Genomic DNA, 22,347 nt, shown 5'->3' on the forward strand with positions numbered 1-22,347 from the left:
CCATTTGTTTTTCCGTTGGGCTGCCAACGCAAACCACCACCACCCGCTACAATCGTTGCTATCGGAAACACCTTCCCCGACTTCCCTCTCATCCCCAACTCATAGTTTCTATAGAGCAGGAGCAAGAACTAAATGACAGGAGTTCGTCGGAGCTCCATTACCCGCCTGCAACGCTAGCCCACTCTATAGTCACCACCTGCTCCCGCCTTGGTCGCTGCTATTGTGAGGACTCCAACCATCCCCAACCACTGATTTCGATCACCACCAACTCCTCATTCCTCCCTTGTGTCATTCCCGCCGAGTGTAAGTCGAAAACGACGCATTGAAAGCTGTCACGCTTCTCCGCCACTATGTCGTCGCTGCTGTGGAACACCACCGCCGATAGCTGCTACTTTCGCCGACCATCTCCGAACGACCCATTGAGTGTAAGTCGAAAACGAAGTAGCAAAAGGGGTCGGTATTTTAAGAGAGAGAGAGAGAGAGGGGGGGAAGAGGGCCCACTTTTATATCTATTAATAATAACAATTTTAAAAAGTATAAAAAAAATGAAAACTAAATTTATTAAGTGTATAATAATAATTTTAGTTTGGACAGTAACCAAAATAACAAGCACATATAGTTAAAAGGACCACCAACCCAAAATAACAATCACAACCAATCCAAAAAAAACTCATGGACCAAACCCCCCACCACCACCCCAAAAAAAATGACATTTTTGCAATTTTGTCTCTTATTTTTAAGGGATAATAACTTGAAAGGGTAACGAACTTTCGACTTTTATCACATTTAGTCACTAAACTTTTTTTCGTTATCTATTTGCCATTGAACTATTGAAACTGTTCACATTTTACCCTTATGACCGGCTGTTGCCGGTCATAAGGGTAAAATGTGAACAGTTTCAATAGTTCAATGACAAATAGATAACGAAAAAAAGTTTAGTGACTAAATATGAACAAAATTGAAAGTTCGTTTCCCTCTAAAAAGTTCAATGAATAAATGTGAACAAACCTCCTCTTGTATTATGTTTTAGCAAATTATTTATTTTTGTTAAATTGTATCAACATTTGTTGATGAAGAAATCTATGAAATAAAAAAAAAACAAAAAAAAACAAAAAAAACAAAAACAAAACCCTGAAAATATATTTAAAAAAAAAACAAAAAACCAAAACCGAAATAAAAAACCAATGGTTTGACATTTTCCAAAATAAAAAATCAAAATTTCCAATCTGATTTTGGTTTTACAAAAAAATGAACCATTCTCACTGATGTGAATTATGACCATTGGTTTGGCATGCGAAATTTGTGACATCCCATGAATATGTAGTTACAACATCGTCTGAACTCGTAATTCATAGTAAGGGGTTAGAGTATCATCACATGAATACGTAGTTACAACATCGTCTGAACTTGTAATTCATCACCTACAGGTTATAGGCCTGCTGGTGTTTCCACTAGGTTGTCTAGAATAGTCTGTGGTCGCCATCTATATTCTGGTAGATGACTACATCGTCACATTGCTGGTTAAGGTTATGGTATATCCTTTCATCCTACATCAAATATTCATCATCATCTATTTACCTAATTATCACCACCTTTCTATCATCACCTATCTCTCATCATTTTATTTCATCACACACCAACTATTTCATCTACCCATGTTTCATCCGCAACATATTTGTAGATATAAAATAAATATACCGTTTAAATATTTTATAACATGTATAAAATCGTTCATCCAGCATACACAACAAGTATTCAAATAATATGCGCACATAGCACGTAATTTATATAAAATACTTCATATCTATGTGTAAGATGAAAGTAACTATATATACCATAAATGCTTCCTAACTTTGAACCCCAATGTTTACTATACTAAAGCTTCATATTCTCGGCTCTCTGAACCTAGAAGGGTCCAGATCTATCACACCAAAAAGCTCAAGATAGCTCTTCCTCTCACTCTACACACTCAAGCTCGCTAGGGTTCTCAGTTATGGGAAAGGTAGTCGCAATTGAAGGCCATAAGTACCTTTAAATATGGCTCGAGCCCAAAGATTTAGGGTTTCTGCCAACAGCGCGGACTCGTCGAGTCGCCTCACCGACTCGTCGAGTCCATTCATAAATCTGAGTCATCAGTCGCGACCTTACTCCACGAGTTGATGCGTTAACTCGTCGAGTGTCTCTTCTTAACTCGAAAGAAAAATACTTAAATGATGATACCCGAAAATCTAGATGTTACATTTTGTTTTTTTTTTGTTTTTTTTTTTTGTTTTTTTTTTTTTTTTTTTTTTATTTCATAGATTTCTTCATCAACAAATGTTGCTACAATTAAACAAAAATAAATAATTTTGCTAAAACATAATACAATAGGAAGTTTGTTCACATTTAGTCATTGAACTTTTTAGAGGGAAACGAACTTTCAATTTTGTTCATATTTAGTCACTAAACTTTTTTTTATTATCTATTTGCCACTAAACTATTGAAACTGTTCACATTTTACCCTTATGATCAGTAACAGCCGGTTATAAGGGTAAAATGTAAACAGTTTCAATAATTCAATGGTAAATAAATAACGAAAAAAAGTTTAGTAACTAAATGTGACAAAATAACTTTCGAATCATTATCCCTATTTTTTATAACCTCTCTGTTTTGGTATTTGGAACTTTCTCAATTTTTACTCCCTAGCCGATTTTACGACGGGTAGTCGACGAGAAAAGGCGATTTTGTCATTTTGTGCGACTCTGCCACTCCGCCGTGTCCTCTCCTTACCTCCTTCGGTCGCTCCGGTGACTGCTGAAACCCTAGCTGTTTTCGCGCCTTTGATCGTCTCCGGTAAGTTTGACCGCTTTCTGTGTAATTTTTTTTGATCTTACCCACTCTACTATCGGATGTATGCGTTAAACGCTAATAGCTGTATAGCAACCGATATATGGAATTCTACACCTTTGTCTTGAAATTTTTGTTTCAATTTCGTTCCACTTTGTATTGTATTGTAATCTACAGTCTAAAAATGTTTATGATACCCAATATTTCACATATTATGCGAGGTATGATATTCGTAGCTAATTTCTAACTTGAGGGCAGGATTTTCTGTGCCATGGAAAGCTCTGATGACGAGAAAGATGGTGCCAATGGTAAATGCATGAACAATGGACAAACGCCTACTTGCGCTGATGGTATAAAATTTGTAGACGATGTCCTCAATGGTGCAAACGATCAATGTTTAGAGAATTTTCGTATGGAAAAACATGTTTTTTATAAATTGTGCGACATATTACAAGCCAAAGGTCTTCTACGCCACACTAACCGAATAAAGATTGAAGAACAATTAGCCATTTTTATGTTCATTGTTGGCCATAACCTTAGAACTCGAGCAGTTCAGGAGCTTTTTAAGTACTCAGGGGAAACAATCAGTCGCCATTTCAACAATGTCTTGAATGCGATTATCGCCATTTCTTTAGACTTCTTTCAGTCTCCAAGTTCTGAAATTCCTCCAGAAATCCGAGATGATCCAAGATTTTACCCTTATTTCATGGTAATAATTTAGTGGATATGAAGTAGTTTTAGATCCAATAGTGGTGATAACGTGATGTTTTTTGATTATATTTGATATTTTTTAATGTAATAGGATTGTGTGGGAGCTGTAAATGGCGTACATTTTCCAGTGATTGTGGGTGTAGATGAACAAGGGCCTTTTCGTAATAAACATGGTGTTCTTTCACAGAGTGTTCTTGCTGCTTGTTCATTTGATATGAAGTTTCATTATGTTTTAGCTGGTTGGGAGGGCTCAGCATCAGATATAAGAGTTCTGAATTCAGCTCTTACAAGACAAAACAAGCTCCAAGTCCCTGAAGGTGATGTTCTAACTTTTAATGTTTATTTTTAGATGCTAAAGTTAAGGGCATTTTTGGAAACTCTTGAATTGAATTGTTTCAGGTAAATACTTCCTTGTGGATTTCAAATACGCAAACATTCCAGGCTTCATTGCTCCATATTTAGGCACTCCATATGGTTTACTTGAATACGAAGGCAAATTCCAACCACAAGATGCCAAAGAGTTATTCAATCATCGCCACTCACTCTTACAAAACATGAGTGAAAGAACATTTGGAGCACTAAAAGAACGATTTCCTATTTTAATGTCAGCTCCTTCTTACCCATTAACAACACAGGTCAAATTAGTGGTGGCTGCATGTGCTTTACACAATTTCATCCGTGACAACAATCCAAATGACAGCATCTTTAAGATGTATGAACATGAAGGGTTTTTGGTTCCACAAATGGAGGAATCAGTGACAGTGACAACACCTCCACTTGATTTTGAAAAGCCGGAGGTGATGGGTGTTGGGAATGGAATGGTGGATTCCGATGTCCCCTTTGATGCCCAACAAATTGAAGATACGTTGAAATTGCGTGATGCTATTGCTGCTGAGATATGGAATGATTATGTTCATGATTTTCCAGTCACGTGTGTATAGCATGGTTCACCTTGTTTTGGTTTTTAGGTTTTAGATGTTGCATATTTAGATTTGATGTAGTGAAATTGAGGGGAGAATTGTTATTGGTCATTACAGTTACCATTTTTGATGCAGAAGAATATGAGATTAAAGGATCTTTTTTTTTTTTTTTTTTTTTTAGAGAAATCAATCTTACATGATGTGAGATGTAAGATTTTCAGATATTTGATACACCAAGCTCATTAGTAAAGGTGTATCGAGATAAGAAGTTATGTTGTTATGAGTTTGTAGCTATTGGATGGGCATTAGGGTCTTTTAATAAAAAGGACGCAAAGCTGAAGAAGTCTATGGGGGAGTGATTGATTATGACCAAAAGATGTTGTGTAATGTTAGTGGATGGTAAATGAGTGAGTATGATGGGTTATATAATGAATATGACCAATAAATGAAAGTAAGATGCCTAAATAGTAAAAGGACAGCATACATTAAAATACAATGTTTTAAAAACCGGTTTGAACCGGTAACCGGAGAAGGGAGCGGTTCAACTATCACCGGTTGTATGCCTATTTCTGAACCGGGACGAACCGCCTTGAACCGGTTAAATTAAACCGGTTGAACTGGTTAAATTGAATAAAAACAATTTAACATACGGTAAATGTTATGAAGTTTTTTGATACGTTTGTATTCATCTAAAATTATATTTTGTTTTGGTATTATACATTTTTTTTTATATATGTTATGTATTATTTTAATGTATTTGGATCGATCTACAACTTGTTTTATGTGTATTTTTAATGTTTGAACTTGTGGACTTCAAATTCTTTATTTATGAGTGTATGTATGTATGTGTAGGAAATAGGAAAAAAAATGAAAATTATAGACACCGGTTGAACCGGTCATAATACCAGTTCAACTAGAAAACCGGTTTTTAAAACATTGTTAAAAGAAAATGATGTTAAGTTATGATATTTATGACATTAACTTCTCTCAAATGACATGGCATTTTGAATGACAAGTGTTAGAAAGCAAGAAAGGACAAAAGGTAAAAGTACGTTGCTAGATTTGGAAGTAGATTCCTTGAGGGGGTTTATGTTTATGAACAACAATTAACAAAAAATGAAGGCATAACCCGTCTGAAATCTAATTCCTTAATCTATTCGACATCTAAGATGTATTCAAAGTTGATAATATGATTAGGCTTCTTGAGGTGGAACGTAAGTCGAATTTTTTATGTGCAAATAATAAATGATCAAACTCTTGGGATTTGAGTCAAGTCTTGGGTATGAACAATTATTAGGGGAAACCCAGCAAGGATTAAAATATTGTTATTAATTTTATCGAATTTGTATATATTCAGAGACACTTAATTTATTTAGAGACAATTAAGTTTATAAGATTTGTATATATACACATATAATGCGAAAATAGGAATAGGACAATATGTGCATATACAAAATGGTTGCTTATTTGCGGTGTTTTTCATCGATTCATCAACATTTTTAGTATAAAACTATAAAAGTGATTTGGTTTTTTTATTAAATCGTATTTGTGTAAAAGAAAAAAACTTACGTCTTAGAGATATAAAAAAATATTAAAAAAAGCTACGGAAAGGTTTTGAATTCTTTTGAAACTATTTGGGATGTTTGATGCAAAAAATTGAAGTATGTATAATATACAAAACAAAATTTATAAAAGAACTATGTTTAATTTTAAATAATAGGAAAAATGTTATATGAAGAAGAATATATAGAAAAAAAGATTTGTTATATATTTTGACAATATACATTCATAAAATGTAAAACAATTGGATAATAATTTTGTAACAAAAACTAATATGTAAAACAAAAAAATATTTAGGAAAACATAAAACAAAGATGTGAAAACGGAAATATTTTATTAAAATCATGTATAAAAATGAAGATGTAAAATATAAAAAAAATTATACAAAATTTCAGATCATCTAAGTATTCTTAATAATATTGTGTCAGAAGTGCAGACTCTCGGAGTGAAGGTTGAAGATGAGGATAAATCACTCATGCTCATATTATCTTTGTCGTATTCTTATTAGCATAGTAAGTTCATTATCATATATGTGAAAGAGACCCTGTAATATGCATGCATATATTCTGGAAAACTCGAGTCCAAAGAGAAAAGACTAGAGAGTAGTAGTCATACTTCTTTAGAAGGAATGATTTTGATATGCGGGAACGGGAAAAAGAAGAAGTCACAAAATCTGGTATGCTAGAAGTCTAGACAAAATGGGCATGTTAAGAGTAATTGTCCATCTGGAGTGGATTCAGCAAAAGGCTCCAATACAACTAATATTGTCTTCTTGGTTATAAATTGTCACACCCCCAAACCAAGGATGGCGGAAACGTCCGGGGATGGAGGACTTCATGTAGAGTATCACAACAACGAGTATAATAGTGCTCAAAGTAAATACAACCATCATAAATATAATTGAAAAAGTTACACCAAAGTATATGTTTACAAGATTCGAATCAATTACATTATGATACAAAATGAACTGTTTAACGATTTATCGTCTCATCCTCAAAACGTGGTTGATTTCCTGTTTCACTGAATTCCTGAGAATACAAGTAGTTTGGAAAAAGTGTCAACACAAAGGTTGGTGAGTTCATAAGCTTTTGACAGTAAGAGTTTGAAAATCGATCTTTGTAAGGAGATGTATGTTACCAAGAAAAATCCAATATTTTCCTTATAAAAGTTATGTAGTCCTAAATACCAGGACCGAAATGAACAAGTATTTCATCGTACTTAAAGATATAATTGTGGTTTTAAATTGGCGTAAAACCCTTTCTGAATTGAGAAAAATTCCGTAATCAATGATGTGTGGTCTTAAATACCAAGACTGAAAATATACCATAATATCCGTAATTACTGATATAAAAAGGTGATTTTAAATCGACATAAACCCCTTTTGATTTATGAAAATCCCTGTAAACTTTATGTTGTTAAATCCCTATGTGAGCCGCTATAATCATACTAATGACTAAATAAACCTGCCACGACGTTTCTCAGGCGTCGCGAAACTGAAATGACACTTGTCACCACAGACCTGCCGGTCTAGCTGTTGCATGCAGCTTAGGTGTGGGGTGTCTAACCCAATATAGATCTATACACAACTATCACGTTCCCCCTCCAGGAGACTCTGATTATAACTAACAGGAATTTAAATTCTGCACTCGGACGTACGGAAGAGATTGTCTCACAATTTAGGTTAACAAGTTTACGTGTGGTGTGCATAAGTGTAAAACCTTTTCCTGTAGGAATAAAACCTTCCGAAATGTGTTTGTTGTGTTAATGGAACCATAAACCATACCCATTATAGTCTATCCCAAAACGTTTGTAATGCATAAGAACTCTTTTATGAAAACGCATTTTGTGTTATGAATCCATAAACTATGCTTATTATGGCTTAATATACGTGTTCTAAATGGATGAATAATCTTATCATGAATGACTATGTTTCAGATTATGATGATAACCTAACAAGGAAACACATTCAATATTTAGAACTTATTGTTATACACTTTGCTCAACATAATACAAAGTGTTATGAAATTTATATGCTGTTAACTAACTTTAACTTTTCTGTGCTGTTTTAGAAAAGTCATAGAAAAATCATATGAAGTCGAAAACTAAATCCGTAAATTCTGAGAGTTCCTAAAATGTGTCTAGTTTACTCATAATTTTTATCTTGATTTTTAATGACCTCCATCTTGGGTGAAATAGTCCATAATCACATACTGGTCCGGATTGGTGTTTGAAAAGATAGGCAGTTTTGTAAAAATCGTCATAAATTGTAGAAAAATCGTGTGGAGATGTGCAAGTAGTCATTTGAAAGCTAAGAACCGGAACTAATTACATCTAAAACAGATTTGAAAACAAAAATGTTTAAGTTGTTCAAAACAGTCCGTGAATGAAGTTGAACTTTTCTGATGAAGGCTGTTAGAAAGGTTTAGTTTTGTTCTTGGTGTTTTACTTGTATTCCCCCCCTAAAAACTTGAGAAAACATGAAAATGTAGGGGTATGAACTCACCTTGAGTGATTTTAGTACATAAGTGTTGAAGAAGAGAAGTGTTCAACCCAAGAACACTTGAAGAATCACTTGAAGATTCGTAGATCTAACACAATTATGATGGAGTTTGTGTAAGATATCCATGATTTGAGTAGAAAGAAGTGAAATAATCATAAGGAGAATGGAGTTTTCTTACCAAATGTGGAGGAAAAACCCAAGATCATCCCTTGAATCTCGAATTCTAGAGAGAGGAAGTGAGAGAGAAAAGAGTTTGATCTTTTTGGTGAAAGGAGAGAAAATGAGAGAAGTGAGGAGAGAGGATGAATGTCCAGCTCTAAAAACATGGGAATAACTTGTGAGAGAGGTAATAAGGACAAGGAAGTGACAAGGTATGGTGGGGAGGAGTGTGGGTTAGTCATGGAGTAGGTATGGTGGTTGCTTGTGTCGTAAAATAAAGGAAAGTCAACACTCGACCTCTTGTACTTCACCCACTCTTTTGGATAAGGTTTTATCCTTAAAAAACGTGATAATTTAATAATTATGGGTCCTTATATGTTAAAATAAAGTTTTGGGTGAAAATCCCGTGTTAAAACAATTAAAAACGGGCCTAAAACGCAAAATTAGACGAAAACCGGGAGAAAAGAAGCTTCCCAGCGAGACCTCTCGGTCCTGGCTGAGGTTCGGTCCTCCTGATGCTAGGCGCGAAGCGAAGGAAGCGAAAGCAAGCGAGGGTCAGGCTCAGTCCGAAGGGTCAGAAGCGAACTGGACCGAGGCCTCTGGTTCGGGTGGTATGCGAGGCTCGGTTCCAGGAGCCTTTGGGTTCGGTTCCCTTGAGCGAGGTTCGGCCCTGAGAGGACCTTCGGGTTCGGGTCTTCTTGGTTTCGGTCCCTAAGAGGATTTTCGGGTCCTAAGAGGGGTTTCAGTTCCTAAGAGGAGTTTCGGCTCCTTAAGTCCGTTTTTCGCGTAGACTTCCGTTTTTGGGCTGTTTTCGCCAAATTCGAGGGTCGGGATGCCCCGAGTGATTATAGAAAGTTGAGAGAGATTTTGAGAGAGATTTGGGAGAGATTTGTCATACTTAGAGAGATTTGGGAGAGATTTCACATACTTGGAGAGATTTCTCATACAAAGAGAGATTTGGGAGAGATTTCACATACTTGGAGAGATTTCTCATACAAAGAGAGATTTGGGAGAGATTTCACATACTTTGAGAGATTTCTCATACAAAGAGATATTTGGGAGAGATTTCACATACTTGGAGAGATTTGGGAGAGATTTGACATACTTGGAGAGATTTGGGAGAGATTTGACATTCTTGGAGAGATTTCACATACAAAGAGATATTTAGGAGAGATTTCACATTTGACATACTTGAAGAGATTTGGGAGAGATTTGACATTCTTGGAGAGATTTCACATACAAAGAGATATTTGGGAGAGATTTCACATTCTTGGAGAGATTTGGGAGAAATTCTCGATAAGAAGAGATAGAGTGAAAACGATTGAGAGCGGTTTCGTGTGTGACGAATGTGAGTGTCCGGTTTCGCAATGCAAGGTCTGTAAACCCCGTTAAGCCTTGTTTAAGGATCTTGCATACTCCCGATGAGTATGCAACATTGTTTTATCGGTTTGGCTCGCCACATACCACAGTTTTAGGTTAAGGAGATCTAGATGTACACACTTTTCAATTTATGATCTCTCGTTAAAATAGCGAGTTGTTTAGTAAATACATAACGTAAGCTCTAGTACACAAGGGTTAGTTGAGTTGACCGGCTTGACTTGTTGACTTTAGTTGACTTTGACTTGACCGAAAATTGACGGTTGTCACATCATCCCCCCGTTAGAGAAAATTTCGTCCTGAAATTTTGAATTTAAGCAAGGAGTGGGCATGAACAATCGAGCCATGAAGTGGGGATACTTCCTAATCGACTGATTCTCGCGCTCCTAAGTGACTCCAGGTCCTTGGTTAGTATTCCAGCGAACTTTCACTAATGGGAAGCGGCGTTGCTGCATTTGCTTAACCTCTCGGTCCATGGTCACTATGGTTCTTTCAAGAAGGTAAGGCTCTTGTGGAACTCGATCTCGTCGAGGGGGATTACAAGAGTCTCGTCGGATAGATACTTCTACAAGTTCGGGACGTATCGGGTAGAATGTACTTTACCAAGCTCGCGGGAGTAGATTGAAGTTGCGATTACAGGGCTGATTCTTACAAGAATCTCGAAAGGCATAATTATCTGGGGTTTTGGCTTTCCACAATTTCCGAAGCATACTAAGCCTGTCCAGAGTGAGGCTTCCAGAGGAATTTGGTCTTTTATTCTGGAGTTCTAAAGGTGTGACAATCGTCAATCTTGAGTCAAGTCAAGTCATCAAGTCAAACCAGTCAACTCGATTAAACCTTGTGTATTAGGGTTTGTGTTATGTTCATACTGTATAACTTGCTATATTAATGGGAAAACATCACTTGGGAAAAGTCTTGTGTTAAAATTTCCTCGGCCTTAGTGCTAATCAATGAACTAAACTGATAAAAACCATGTTGCATACTCATCGGGAGTGTGTAGGATCCTTAATCATGACTTAACGGGGATCAAGAACCTTGCATTGCAGAGCCAAACACTCATAATTGTCACACATGGAACCTCTCTCAATCGTTTCCACTCTATCTCTCTCTATGTCAAATCTCTCCAAGTATGTGAAATCTCTCCCAAATCTCTCTCAAACATCTCTCTGTATGAGAAATCTCTCCAAGAATGTTAAATCTCTCCCAAATCTCTCCAAGTATGTGAAATCTCTCTCAAATATCTCTTTGTATGAGAAATCTCTCCAAGAATGTCAAATCTCTCCCAAATCTCTCCAAGTATGAGAAATCTCTCCCAAATCTCTCTCAAACATCTCTCTGTATGAGAAATCTCTCCAGGAATGTCAAATATCTCTCCCAAATCTCTCCAAGTATGTGAAACCTCTCTCAAATATCTCTTTGTATGAGAAATCTCTCCAAGAATGTCAAATCTCTCCCAAATCTTTCCAAGTATGAGAAATCTCTCCCAAATCTCTCTCAAAAGTTTCTGTAACTTTTTAGAATCATTCAGGTCATTTCGACCCTTAACCAGGTCAAAAACGGCTTAAAACGGGGTAAAAACGAGAAAAATGGACCTTAGGAACCGAAACCCTTCTCAAGGAGCCGAAGCTCCTTAAGGCCGAGACCTAGGACCGAGAGTACCAGGACCGGACCGAGCCTCTGTTGGCTGAACCCGGAGAACCGAATCCCTGTAGCTGAGACCGAGTCTCGGTCTCTGTCGCTTTCTCTCCTCTCTGTCGCCTTCTCTCCTCTCTGTCGCCTCTCGGTTCCTTCTTCACTCTCTATTCCTCCCGCCTCTCTGCTTCTGTTCGCCTCCCGCCTCTCTGCTTCTGTTCGCCTCCTGCTCTCTCTTCTCTTCTCTCGGTCTCTGCTCCCTCTCTTCTCCCCTCTTGGTTTCTGCTCCCTCTCTTCTCCCCTCTCGGTTTTTGCTCTCTCTCTTCTCCCCTCTCGGTTTCTACCCTCTCTCCTCTCGGTTCTAGCATCAGAAGGCCGAACCTCGGCCAGAATTCGAAATATTGTCACTTTTAGCCCTTTTTTTTTTTTTTTGATATTTTTAACATTTTAAGCCCGTTTTTCGTGATTTTAAAGCGGGATTTTCTCCAGAAATTATATTTTAACATAATAAACCCTAAATATTTATAATTTAAACATATTTTGATGAAAATCATTATCTAAATAATAAATATCTAATGGGGGATTTATTTAAGGTGGAGTGTTGACATTGCCTTAACTTATGTCACAAGCAACCACCCCACACCCACTCTATGACCAGTCACACCTCCCCACCTTACCTAGGTCACTTCAATGTCCCTTACACTCAATTTTTACTCATTCCCACGTTTTTAGAGCTAGAACAAAACACCTCTCTCCTCATTTCTCTCATTTGCTCTCATTTCACTAAGTATCAAACACCATTTTTCTCTCAAACTTTTTCTACACCAATTTCGAGATTCAAGGCTGATTTTCAAGTGTTCTTCCACTCTTAGTAAGTATAACTCATCCTCCTTATGATTATTTCACTTCATTCTACTCAAATCATTGATTGCTTACACAAACTCCATAACTATGATGTTAAATTCTCGAAAATCTTCAAGGCATCTCCAAGTGTTCTTGAGTTAAACACTTCCATTCTTCAACAATCATCTACTGAAATCACTTAAGGTGAGTTCATACCCCTACATTTTCATGTTTTCTCAAGTTTTTAAGGGGGGAATACAAGTTAAAACACCAAGAACATAACTAAAGTTTTTTCAAACAGCCTTCATCAAAAAAGTTCAACTCCATTCACGGACTGTTTTGGGCATCTTAAACATTTTTTGTTTCAAAAATGTACAAGGTGCAAATAGTTCAAGTTCTTAGCTTTAAAATGAATACTTGCACATCTCCATACGATTTTTCTACAATTTATGGTGATTTTTACAAAACTGCCTATCATTTCAAACAACAATCTGGACCAGTCTGTGATTATGGACTTTTTCACCCAAGTTGGAGATCATTAAAAATCGTGATAAAAATTATGAGTAAACTAGACACATTTTTTGAACTCTCAGAATTTACGGATCTAGTTTTTGACTTCGTATGATTTTTCTATGATTTTGTTTCCAAAACAGTGCAGAATGGCTAAAGTTAGCCAACATCATGTAAATATCATAACACTTTGTATTATGTTGAGCAAAGTGTATAATCATAAGTTCTAATTATTGAATGTGTTTCTTTGTTAGTTTATCATCATGAACTGAAACTAAGTCATTCATAATAAATATTATTCATTCATTTTAGAACACGTATATTAAACTATAAAAAGTATAGTTTTAATAAATTCATAACACTAATACATTTCCATAAAAGAGTTCTTACATATTACAAACGTTATAGATAAACTATAATATGTATAGTTTATGATATATTGCATAACACACTCGTACTAAAAGAGTACATTCATACAGAAAAGGTTTACACTCACACACACTATACGTAAACTTGTTACCCTAAATTGTGAGACATTCTCTCTTTCCGTACGTCCGAGTGCGGAATATAATTCCTGGTAGTTATAATCAGAGTCTCCTGGAGGGGGAACGTGATACTTGTATATAGATCTATATTGGGTTTGAAACCCCACACCTTGCTGCTAGCTACAGTGGGACCTGCAGGTCTACGAGTGACAAATGTCATTTCATTTTCGCGACGCCTGAGAAACATCGTGGCAGGTTCACATAGTCATAGTATGATTATAGCGACTCACATAGGGAGATAAAAATTCATAAAGTTTACGGGATTTCATAAAACCTAAGTAGGTTTTAGGTTGATTTAAATTCACTTTTTATATCAATTCAAACTCATGACATTTCTACTAAGTAAGAATGATTTGTTATACATTTTGGTCTTTGGTCATAAGGCTACATTATACGGATTTTAAGGAAAATATCGGATTTTTCTAAAACAAATGCGACATTTACATGAGAAAGACTTCTATTAAGTTTTATAGCAAAAACTTATGAACTCACCAACCTTTGTGTTGACACTTTTCAAACAACTTGTATTCTCAGGAAATCACTAAACAGGTAATCAAATGCTTTTGAGGATGGGGCGTTAAGGAGTCAAACTTTTCATATTTTGTCAACATATTGTAATTGATTTTGAAACTTGTAATTCATACAAGTGATGTAACTTTTTCAATTATATATATGTTGGTTGTGTTTGCTTAAATTACTATTGAAATTGTGGTTATGATACTATACATGAAGTCCTCCACCCCCGGACGTTTCCGCCATCCTTGGTTTGGGGGTGTGACAGATTGGTATCAGAGCACGGTTTATAGTGAATTATGTATATCAAACCACATAAGATATACAAACTATAAACACATTTGGGACTAAAAGTCTCTGATTCTCAAAACATTTTAACGAGTTGTACTTTTAGAAAACAAATAGTTTCTTGTTTTAAAGTATACTTACATGTATCATATACTCGAATGGTGTCATAACTTAGGAGAACATAAATTGAAAGAGGAGGAGTCGAACATTATTAGTACGCCTTAGCATGTGTAATCAGTTCTGGGAAGGATATAGCCTGATCAACTATATCCGTCCGAGAAGTAACTTACGCACACTAAGGAATAGTCGTAATGAGCGACAAATCTGATAACCTAACTACACTCTATAAAGAACACGCTAAGAACCAAATATAAACATTTAAAAATACTATAGGAGTATTTGTACATTTCTATAGCGCCATGTTATTATTTTATGATATGTGCTTCTTAACCCCCCGTTTCTCGTGCAGACGACATGGCAGGATTTCACATACCCAGGGACCCATACTTTCCCAATCAGGGAAACGCGGGGTGGATCGATGATGAGCCCGAGCAACAAATCGAAGAGGATCCTGAGGAGGATCCCGAAGAGGATCCCGAAGAGGATCCTGAAGAGGAACCCGAGGAGGAAGACGACCAAGAAGAAGAAGAGGAAGACGAACAAGAAGAAGAGGAGGAAGACGAAGAAGAAGAAGAGGAAGATGATGAGATAGTCATGTTTGGGAACGAAATGGAGGAACCACCGGAAGTATTCAACCCTCCTTACATCGCGAGGGTACCCGCACACCGTTTTGGATACAACGGACCTGAACCCCCTTGGGTAACAACGATCGAAAGGTGGAGCCGACAACAACGCCAGCGGTCATGATATGGCTACCAACGAGGTTACTTTACCTAGTGTGGTAATTAGAGCTATGTGATAGAGTATTTGTATTTTTTGCATGATGAGATTTATATGTACTTTTTTCTATGTATGTTACAGAGTTTATAGAGTTCTGACCGTAAGGTCCACAGAGCTGGGGCCAGAGGGCCCTCAAAGTTCTGGGACCAGAAGGTCTCACTGAGACACACTAACCAGAGGTTCAAACAGAGTTATAGCCTCGAGTGGAAAATTTGTGTTTTCATGTGGTATTTTGGGGAACTCGCTAAGCATTTATGCTTACAGTGTTATGTTATGTGTTTCAGGCACCGGCTTGATAAGTACACACTTGAGGAGATTTTATATATTTGATCTTGGGATGTGATGTTATGAATTGATTATGTGATACCTTGATATTTTTATAACAATTATGAATGAAAGTGTGTTTTTAAATGTGAACAATTATTTGAAAATTTTGGGTGTTACAGCACTGCTCCAAGAAATTGAGTGTGAAATTCTGCAACAAACAACTAAAAAGAAAGAAAGAACAAAAATATTTTTGTTGTTTTTAAATTTTTTTAAAAAAAATCTTTTTGGTATTTTTGATTTTTTTTAAAAAAAATGTATTTGTTGCAAATATACGAAATTTAAAACACTCATGAGAATGACAATTATACGAATACGAAGGATTCAAAGAGTTGACTATGAACAGTAACCTTTTTCTTTGATGACATGTCTTTGAACTAATTCTTTCTGACCATCAGTCTCCTTTTTCCCATGGAACAGAATTTCCATTGATCATTCCAAGTCCTTCCAAAATTCTCACGAACGATTTTTCATCCAATGATTTTGTGAAAATATCAGCAAACTGACGTGTTGTTTTTATAAAATGCACTTCAATATTTCCATCTTCCACATGATCCTTGATGAAATGATAACGAAGAGCAATATGTTTAGTCATTGAATGCTACACAAGATTATGACAAATTCTTATAGCACTTTGAGAATCACAATATAATGGAATCTTTTTCATATTAATTGCATAATCACGTAATTGGCTTTGAATCCAAATGATTTGTGAAGTACAAGCAGCAACACCTACATAGTCTGCTTCAGTAGTTGAAATTGAGACACATGTTTGCTTCTTCGACTGCCAGCTCACCAATTTGCCATCCAACAATTGACAACCACCACTTGTGCTTTTTCTATCAATATTGCAGCCTCCTAATTCTGCATCTGAATAAGCTTGAACAAAGAACCCAGTTTTCAAAGGATACCACAATCCTAACGAAATTGTTCCTTTAAGATAACGAAATATATTGTTTATAGCACTGAGATGTGGTTCTCGTGGATTTGACTGATACCTAACACAATTACATACAGAAAACATGATGTCAGGTCTACTAGTAGTAAGATAAAGTAACGAACCTATCATGCTTCTGTAAAGAGTTAGATCAACTGCAGGTTTATCTAATGAAGGTGTCAGCTTTATGCCAGTTGCCATCGAAACTCATAACTTTGTATTATTCGTCAATCCAAACTTTTCTAGAAAATTCTTTGTATATTTTTCTTGATTGATAAAAATACCTTCTCTGTTTTGACGAATATTCAATCCAAGAAAATTATTGATTTTTCCCATCATGCTCATTTCAAACTTGCTTTTCATCAAATTTTCGAATTCACTAGACAAGGCAGGGTCAGTTGAGCTAAAAATAATATAATCAACATAAATTTGAACAAGCATTAGATGATTCCCAACTTTCTTTCAAAATAATGTGGGATCAACTGATCCCTTTTTAAATTTAGATTGTTTCAAAAATGAAGTTAGCGTTGCATACCATGCTGGTGGTGCTTGTTTTAAACCATAAAATGCCTTATCTAAGATATAAACATGATCAAGATGTTCTTCGTTAATAAAACCTGGGGGTTGTTCAACATAAACAGTCTCTTCAAGCTCTCCATTTAAAAATGCACACTTCACATCCATTTGATAAACATCAACGTCTTTATGAGCTGCATAAGCCAAAAATATACGAACAGCCTCGAGTCTTGCGACAAGGGCAAAAGTTTCTTTGTAATCTATTCCTTCTTGTTAAGATTGCTGGATTAGTGTCTAAGTCCATAACTATTTTGGTATGTACTTGACCCGATGGTGCATGGTCCTTTTGGGTTGCCTTCACCAAAGCAACTTGATAGGATGAATTATGGAGAGAAAGGATTAAATATGATTTATTAATATATTATGAGAATAATATATTAAAGAAGTAATCATATTGTTTAATTAATATTAGTCAAGAATTAATAAGAATTAAGTTTGTGGCTAAAAAGAGATTAATTAAACTTAAGGGACTGGAATTGTAATTATAAGATAATTGCAATTGGGCTATGGATTACCTTATTATACAAGGTTGGACGAATTCTATGGGGAAACCCATTAGAAATCGTCCAAGGGCCTTTAAGAAAGGGTCCATGGGTTGCTTAGGGACTAAGCATCCAAATTAGGGTTTCCTAGTTTAAAACCCTAATAGCCTACATGTATAAATAGTACCCTTAAGCCTAAAAAACGTGGTGAACTTGTTCTCTAGGGTTTCCACACATTTTTGGGCAGCTCCTTCTCTTCTCTTCTTCATCCTCTTGCTCTTGGTGTTTGTGAGCCATTAGAGGTGTGACATTTGTGACTCTAAGCTTTTTAAAGTCAATTCAAGAAGGAATTAAGATTGTTATTACTATATAACAATCAAGGTATGATCTAAAACCCTTATTCATATGTTATATTGATTAGATCTAGGGTTTTAAGTCTTGGATTCAAAGCATGTACAATAAAGAAACCTAGATCCAAGCTTTAGGGTTTGCATGAGCACATAGGATGTCTTTTGGCTAAAAACCATTAGTGGTATCAGAGCCTAGATTGGTTTCTTTTGTATTGATGCATATTTGATCGAAATCAGCACTGAAAATCGAAAATTTTGAATTCTGAGTGTTTGACTCGCCGAGTCACTTGGTGCACTCGCCGAGTCAGGTGTACTCGACGAGTCCAAGTCCAGACTCGACGAGTCCAAGTCCAGACTCGACGAGTCGAAGCGTCTGACAGCTAATTTTCGCGATTTTCTTCCTGTTTTAGCTTTGGATAATTACCATAAACATATTTTTGTTATAAAATCCGAATTTTATCAATATTTGGTGATTACCCTTACCTAAATAGAAGATAATTGTCAAATTTTAGATAATCACTTGTTTTATTAGATAAAAATTGATTATTTGTAATTTAGATTTGAATTATCTTGTGAAAAGTTTCAATTTTTCCCCTTTAGGTTTTATAGTTTAAATTTGAACTTAATAGTTTCGTTTTGAAATTTAAATAGTTAAAACCCTAATGTTTTGAATAGTTTCAAAACTTGCCCTCAAGTTTTGGAATTTAAATTTTGATTAAAAAAGTTTGATTTTGAAATATTTAAATTCTAAACTCTAATGTTTTGAAATGTTTCAAAACTTGCCCTCAAGTTTTGGAATTTAAAAGTTGATTAAAAGTTTAATTTAGAAATGTTAAATTCTAAAACACTAGTATTGTTTTGAAAAGTTCAAATCACACCCTTATGGTTTTATTAATTAATTAAGGTGTAAAATTAATAGAGATTTAATAAATCCATATAGTTTTGGTGTACAATTTAATTAAAAGTATAATTATTCAATTAGAACACCTAGTATTTTAAAAGTGTAAAATACACCCTATACTATATATAACATTAAAAGTGTAACATTATATATATGTATGAGTAAAAGTCAGTCTTACCGTTAGTAGACCTCATTCACGAAGCTGGTCTATAAGGGGTATTTAAGGAAATTGCCTATAAAATGGCGATTGAATGGGTATCCACTCTTACCCACCACACTCTTGACTAGTGGAGGGTCGTTAGCCGAACGGGTAGGATAGGACAAAAACCTTCCATTATAAGTATAATGAAGTATAAAAGTAACTAAATGTTTTCATAAAATTCCCAATCTTAGTTACTTTAGGCAAAAGTGAATTGATGCAATTCCATGAAATTACACTTTGTGCCCTTGCGAAGATGTTAGTGGAGCGTGTGTGGTTAACCGACACACTAAATGGCTCTAAGCAAAGGTAGCAAAGGGTGACTCAATGTTTGTCATAGTTCGGTGGAGTGTGTGTGGTTTACCGGTACATCGAATAAGTGACTGTAACATGTGAGGGCACCATGTAAGTTTGCATGGTTATTCACACCCGCTTTGTGATCCTCGGCATCCCAGTCACAAACTAGAGGAGCATACCGAGATTTAAACATGCCATTGAAAAGTTCAATGAATCTCATAGGATCTAGGAATTTTTCAATACATTTAAAACTTAAAATTTCCTTTTCGTTTTTTTGATGGTGGAAAATTAGTGAATCGTCATTCACTTACCTTAAAATCTTCTGCAATTAGGCTTACGGCATCCCTCTCCCGAGTTGTAGAATATTATTTTGGGTCCTAGCCTTAGTATATCGTTTGAGTGATTTACTAAGGAATCAATAAATCAATTAACTTGAATTTGTTTTCTCCCGTTTTGTAGATGTCAAAGTACGACAACTATGGTCTTCCCAAATCCCGTGGAACAAGCATTCCACATGAACATGATATTCCACGATTCAATCAAGGAACAAGAAGTCATGCTTCACTTCCTCCTCCTCCTCCTCTCGTTGTTCTCCCTAACCCACAAGATCGAAGAATTGAAAGGTTCAATGTCACTAAAACCCTATTGGCAATGAAACATGAAGATGGTAAACCCGTGTGTGCCCACGTTCTAGGAATGAAATCACACATCGATAGGTTGATAATGTTGGGTGCATCATTCCCTGATGAGTTGACTATAGGTTGGGTTCTACAGTCACTCCCTAAATCATATAATGAGTTGAAAAGAAAGTATTATATGATGGATCATGACACAAACCTCATTGACCTAACTTACATGCTCATTGCTGCTGAATCAGAAATGATTTGGCAAAGCAATGGAGCATATTTGTTGGGAAAGTCAACCAGCCATGCTTTCGAGGACGTTCTAGGAGAACCGACCTATGTTTGCTGCCAAGAGAAAGGGCGTTGGATACAAGTCTGCCCTAAGAGCCTGAAGAGTCCAGAAGATGGGAAAGTCAAAGAGTATGGCTGTGCTTCAGGTAAAATCCACTATCTAACTCCATTAAGTTCCTATTCATTAATTCTTAATACACAATGTGGTAAGATTGCACTTGAATGTTTTGCAGGATTAATGAAAAGAGAGGAAGCTTGATGAAAGAGCAAGATGAGTCTAATCACGAAGAAATGGATCTCGATCGCATGAATTCGAAGATTAGATTTTGAGCTTAGAAAGTTATGATAGAGTAGTTAGGAATATTTATTACATAGTTTTTTAATTGATTTTGCATTGTAAGGACAAAAATTTTTTCCGCTGCTTTTATGAATAAAATAAATTTTGGTTTGACTCATTTATTTATTTATTTATTTCCTTGCAATGAAATCGTTATAAAAAAATTGATGTTTGCATATTTTTACAACGAATGGATGTGATTCTTAATTATGTTAATTGTGGAAATGTCAAGAATTTACCAAATAGGGAAAGCTTCTCATCGCCCAAGTTTCAATTGGACAGAAACTTGGAATCATACAACAAGTGTTGCATGATGAATGAGAAGTTTCGTATTTGAAAATTAGACTAATTCGTTGACAAAGTGTCAAGTGAAGGACTAGGAAATCAAGTATACAAGGTTGTGTGTTGATCAAGTCCACCACAAAAGTAACAAAGATATTCGTCATGATTTACTAAGGTTAAGTAAATAGGATTACACTTATGAGATTAAGTGTAATTCTTAGTTGATTTGAAAGAGTTTAAATCAATAGCAGAACGAATAAGAAGAATCAAGTAGACAGAAAGATAAAAGTTTCTCTATTCTAAGAAGAAGGGAGAGTACCTTTTATTATGTTTTATGATAGGTCTTAATGATTAAGAACCATATCTCAATTGATCCTCTAAGTGAGTCTTATGTCTAAGAAGAGGAATCAAGAATTGAAGAAATGGTTAAATCAAGAAGTCAATCATACTTCGTTCCAAAACAAGTCTTAAAGTTAAGATTGTGACATTAAGTGACAAGTCTAAAGAAGGTTTATAACACTCATCAAATGTAGAATATGGAAAAAGTTTTCTTATTCTTGCACATTTGAAATTGGAAAGTTGTGATGTCTTGGGTAAGACAAAGATCAACTAGGACCAATTTTGTGAAATGTTTTGTCTTGATAAAAACTACACTAACTCTTGAATATTTGTTTTGTTAAAAAATGTTTTATTGACAAGAGAATCTTATATGTCAAGGAGTCAGTGGGAGTCTTAATGGTCTTGAAAGGTTTCAAGAACAAATCAAAATAAACCTTATCAAACATCACTAGAACATGACTTGAGGTTTACAACCTATCGTGTTGACATTATCTTGTTTCTATGCAATTCCAATTGAGTTAATTATGCACTTGAGTTCTATGAGTTCTCATTTGAACACATAAAAGGCAAGCACCTTGATCAATGAAAAGTACATTTACAAGAAAGGGTGAGCTTCTTAACTACTTGGAAGACATGGTGGGCAGCCGTGTTACCATAAGGCAAGAAATCAAGATTGAGAAAGATCGGTCTATATGAGTTTGAATTTGTTATAAAATTTGTTTTTGACAAATTCACATGGATAGGAACACATACACCATTAAAAATCTAAGTGTCATAAGATTCCCTCCTTCATGAAAATGATTGTGAGGAAATTCTTTCACTAAGAGAGATTTTAAGAAGATAGTGATTGTAAAATTGTATTCTCAAATTTGATTATGGTTACGGTATCACTTTCCATAATTCAAAGTGTGAGACTTGGCAATTAGTCTGAATTGTTTAAGACACACATATGAGCTATCTTGGACAAAGGTGTATGAGATTAAGAAGCTTAGATAAAAGATTATCAAAGCATTAGGTATTAAAAACATGAACTTAAGAAATTCAATAAGTACTGTTTTTCTGTAAGTTAAGCTGTTTTCTAAATACATGTCAAAGCTAGTGAGAGCATAAGTGTTATGTTTATAA

The 22,347-nt window shown here is 35.4% G+C and overlaps 1 protein-coding gene across 1 annotated transcript; it reads left to right on the forward strand.

Moving 5' to 3' along the window:
• Positions 1 to 2,673: 2,673 nt before the first annotated feature.
• Positions 2,674 to 4,725, forward strand: LOC144999723 (nuclease). Its single transcript, XM_078958895.1, has 4 exons — positions 2,674 to 2,832; positions 3,085 to 3,535; positions 3,629 to 3,854; positions 3,937 to 4,725. The coding sequence occupies exons 2-4, from the start codon at positions 3,098 to 3,100 to the stop codon at positions 4,476 to 4,478; spliced, it is 1,206 nt and encodes a 401-aa protein (XP_078815021.1). The 5' UTR covers positions 2,674 to 2,832; positions 3,085 to 3,097; the 3' UTR covers positions 4,479 to 4,725.
• The last annotated feature ends 17,622 nt before the right edge of the window (positions 4,726 to 22,347 follow it).

Source organism: Lactuca saligna, chromosome 6 (assembly GCF_052625555.1).
Source record: "Lactuca saligna cultivar CGN05327 chromosome 6, ASM5262555v1, whole genome shotgun sequence".
Lineage (NCBI taxonomy): Eukaryota > Viridiplantae > Streptophyta > Magnoliopsida > Asterales > Asteraceae > Lactuca > Lactuca saligna.

Coding starts and splice junctions, on each gene's coding strand:
- LOC144999723 (XM_078958895.1), top strand. CDS start 3,098: ATGGAAAGCTCTGATGACGAGAAAGATGGTGCCAATGGTAAATGCATG. Junction 3,536..3,628: donor GATTTTACCCTTATTTCATG/GTAATAATTTAG, acceptor TTAATGTAATAG/GATTGTGTGGGAGCTGTAAA. Junction 3,855..3,936: donor CAAGCTCCAAGTCCCTGAAG/GTGATGTTCTAA, acceptor GAATTGTTTCAG/GTAAATACTTCCTTGTGGAT.